The sequence below is a fragment of the Cyphomyrmex costatus genome, unplaced genomic scaffold (assembly GCF_001594065.2).
Source record: "Cyphomyrmex costatus isolate MS0001 unplaced genomic scaffold, Ccosl1.0 scaffold410, whole genome shotgun sequence".
In the NCBI taxonomy this organism is placed as follows: domain Eukaryota; kingdom Metazoa; phylum Arthropoda; class Insecta; order Hymenoptera; family Formicidae; genus Cyphomyrmex; species Cyphomyrmex costatus.
In genome coordinates, this window is record NW_017278319.1 from 84,397 (window position 1) to 86,840 (window position 2,444).

General features: G+C 33.6%; 1 protein-coding gene across 1 annotated transcript; it reads left to right on the top strand.

The window, feature by feature from the left end:
* Positions 1-353: 353 nt before the first annotated feature.
* Positions 354-2,069, top strand: LOC108777139 (tigger transposable element-derived protein 1-like). The gene is made up of 3 exons (XM_018543949.1): positions 354-987; positions 1,032-1,811; positions 1,915-2,069. Exons 1-3 carry the CDS (start codon positions 354-356, stop codon positions 2,067-2,069), a joined length of 1,569 nt encoding a protein of 522 aa, XP_018399451.1.
* The last annotated feature ends 375 nt before the right edge of the window (positions 2,070-2,444 follow it).

Genomic DNA, 2,444 nt, shown 5'->3' on the forward strand with positions numbered 1-2,444 from the left:
AAGTCGATACAAATGTCGTCTTGTCCATTATTAACTATTGAATGCTAAGAAAAATCCCAGTAAATACCGAATAAAACTGCTATATAACATATATACTTAAATACATGTAAATGATGATCTGTATACATGTCAAATGTAAAGTATAGAACGACTACATCTTTCGTAATATTTTACGTTTCTAACCCCTATTTTTCAGTACTTACGATAAATGCAACCTCATATAGTTGTAAAAAAGTTAATGGAAAAATTCTGAGGATATATATATATATATATAGATATTAAGATATTAAGAATATAAACTGCCCTTTCATATACCTATATATATATATTAATTTGTACGATTTTTTATACAGATGACTTCTAGCAATCAAAAAGAAAATATACCTCCACGTCACAATACCAATAAAGGAAAAAAAGTTCGACAGTGGAATCCGCAAGATATGGCAAAAGCAATAGAAGCTGTTCGCAATAAGGAAATGGGATGGTTAAAAGCTTCTAAACAGCTGAATGTGCCACAAAGAACTTTAAGACGATTAGCCGATGAGAAATATGGTTCTCCCGAAGAGGCTGCTTCTTGTAAACATGGAAGGTTTCCTGTATTTAATGATAAATTAGAAGAGGAACTGGTTCAGTACTGTCTCATAATGGAATCGCATTTTTATGGTCTAACAAGGAAGGATTTACGTAAAATGGCATTACAATTAGCCATTAAAAACAAAATAAAGCATCCTTTTAATAATATAATGGCTGGCAAAAAATGGCTTACTTCGTTTTTAAAGAGGCATCCTAGTTTGTCAATTCAGAAACCTACAGGAACATCCTTTGTCAGAAAGGAAGAATTTAATAAAGAAAGTATGAACAAGTTTTTTGATTTATTGGATGCTGCTTTTGATGAGTATAATTACCCACCAGATCGTATTTTTAATATTGATGAGACGGGTTTGACTGTTGTCCCAAGCAAAATTCCTCTAGTTATTGGAAGAAAAGGTAAGCGTCAAATTGGTACGATAACATCAGCGGAAACATCAGAGGATCTTTAATAACTTTAATCATTTGCGCGATGAATGCTACTGGAATATTTGTTCCCCCAATGGTTATATTTCCAAGGAAAAATATGACAGACGTGTTAATGAGAGGTGCCCCTTCTGGTTCAGTTGGTGTCGCACATCCATCAGGATGGGTACAAACTAACCTATTTACCAAATGGTTTGAACATTTTATTGATAAAACTAAACCAAGTAAAAATGATCCTATCTTATTATTACTTGATGGACATTATAGTCATACAAAAAATATTGAATTAATAGATCTTTCGACAAAACATTTTGTAAAAATAATTTCGCTTCCTCCACATACGACACATAAACTTCAGCCACTGGATAAATCTTTTATGAGCCCATTAAAGACATACTATTCAGAAGAAATTAGAATATGGACACGTACAACAGGAAGACCGATTACTCAATTTGATATTATGGATCTACTTGGCCGTGCTTACATCAAATGTCAAACTGCTGAAATTGCTGTCAACGGCTTTAAAGCAACAGGAATATACCCTCCGAATCGCAACATTTTTTCTGATATGGATTATTTAGCGTCACAAGAAGAGATAGAAGAAGTACATTCTGAAAATGTTTTGCCTCTAACTCCAGTGCTCGCATCTGATGAAGTTTCTGTTAATAGTAATATACTTAAACCTTCCTATTCTACAATATCATCTATTGAGTTACAACCATCTACATCATATAACATTTCTCCGTTTGAAATTATGCCATTAACAAAAAAGCGACGAAAAGTTTCATCTAGAGGCCGTAAACCTTCTGAAGCACAGGTTATCACATCATGTACATATCGAAAAAAATTAAAACAGACAATAAATGAGAAGAAAAAACAAGACTGTAATGAAAAAACAAGAGGTCGAGGAGGAAGTCGAGGAAGAGGTCGAGGAAGAGGTCGAGGAAAAGGTCGAGGAAGAGTTCGAGGAAGAAGTCGAGGAACAGATAGTTCACACTGTCAAAATTCGGATCAATTCGCTGGTCGAGATAATAAAAACGATGTTTTGTCTATAGAAACATCATCTGATGATTTAAATATATCAATAGATCTTACAGACAATGATACAGCTTGCATTTTTTGTAATGCACTTTATTCTAAAAACATTAATGGAGAAGAGTGGATCAAGCGACGCGGTAGCGTCGCGACGCCAAGTGCATAAAATAAAAATATAACCGTTTGACATGATGACATGATACTTGATGCGTGTATATGTTCATGTCGATGTCAAATTCACGACGCTACCACTAGCTTTATCTCGAGTTTTCACATCTTGAAACTTTAGATTAAAATTACTCAGAATTTAAAAGCACAATCAAAAATCTAAAAACACTTTTATTATATAATGTCATCGGTATCTTTCGATTGCGACCAGTCCGAATAAAATTGGT

What these genes read in the sequence shown, in the direction of transcription:
- LOC108777139 (XM_018543949.1), top strand. Translation starts at nt 354, where the DNA reads ATGACTTCTAGCAATCAAAAAGAAAATATACCTCCACGTCACAATACC. An exon ending in TCTAGTTATTGGAAGAAAAG is followed by an intron (nt 988 to 1,031) that starts GTAAGCGTCAAA and finishes GAAACATCAGAG; the next exon opens with GATCTTTAATAACTTTAATC. An exon ending in AAAAGTTTCATCTAGAGGCC is followed by an intron (nt 1,812 to 1,914) that starts GTAAACCTTCTG and finishes TGAAAAAACAAG; the next exon opens with AGGTCGAGGAGGAAGTCGAG.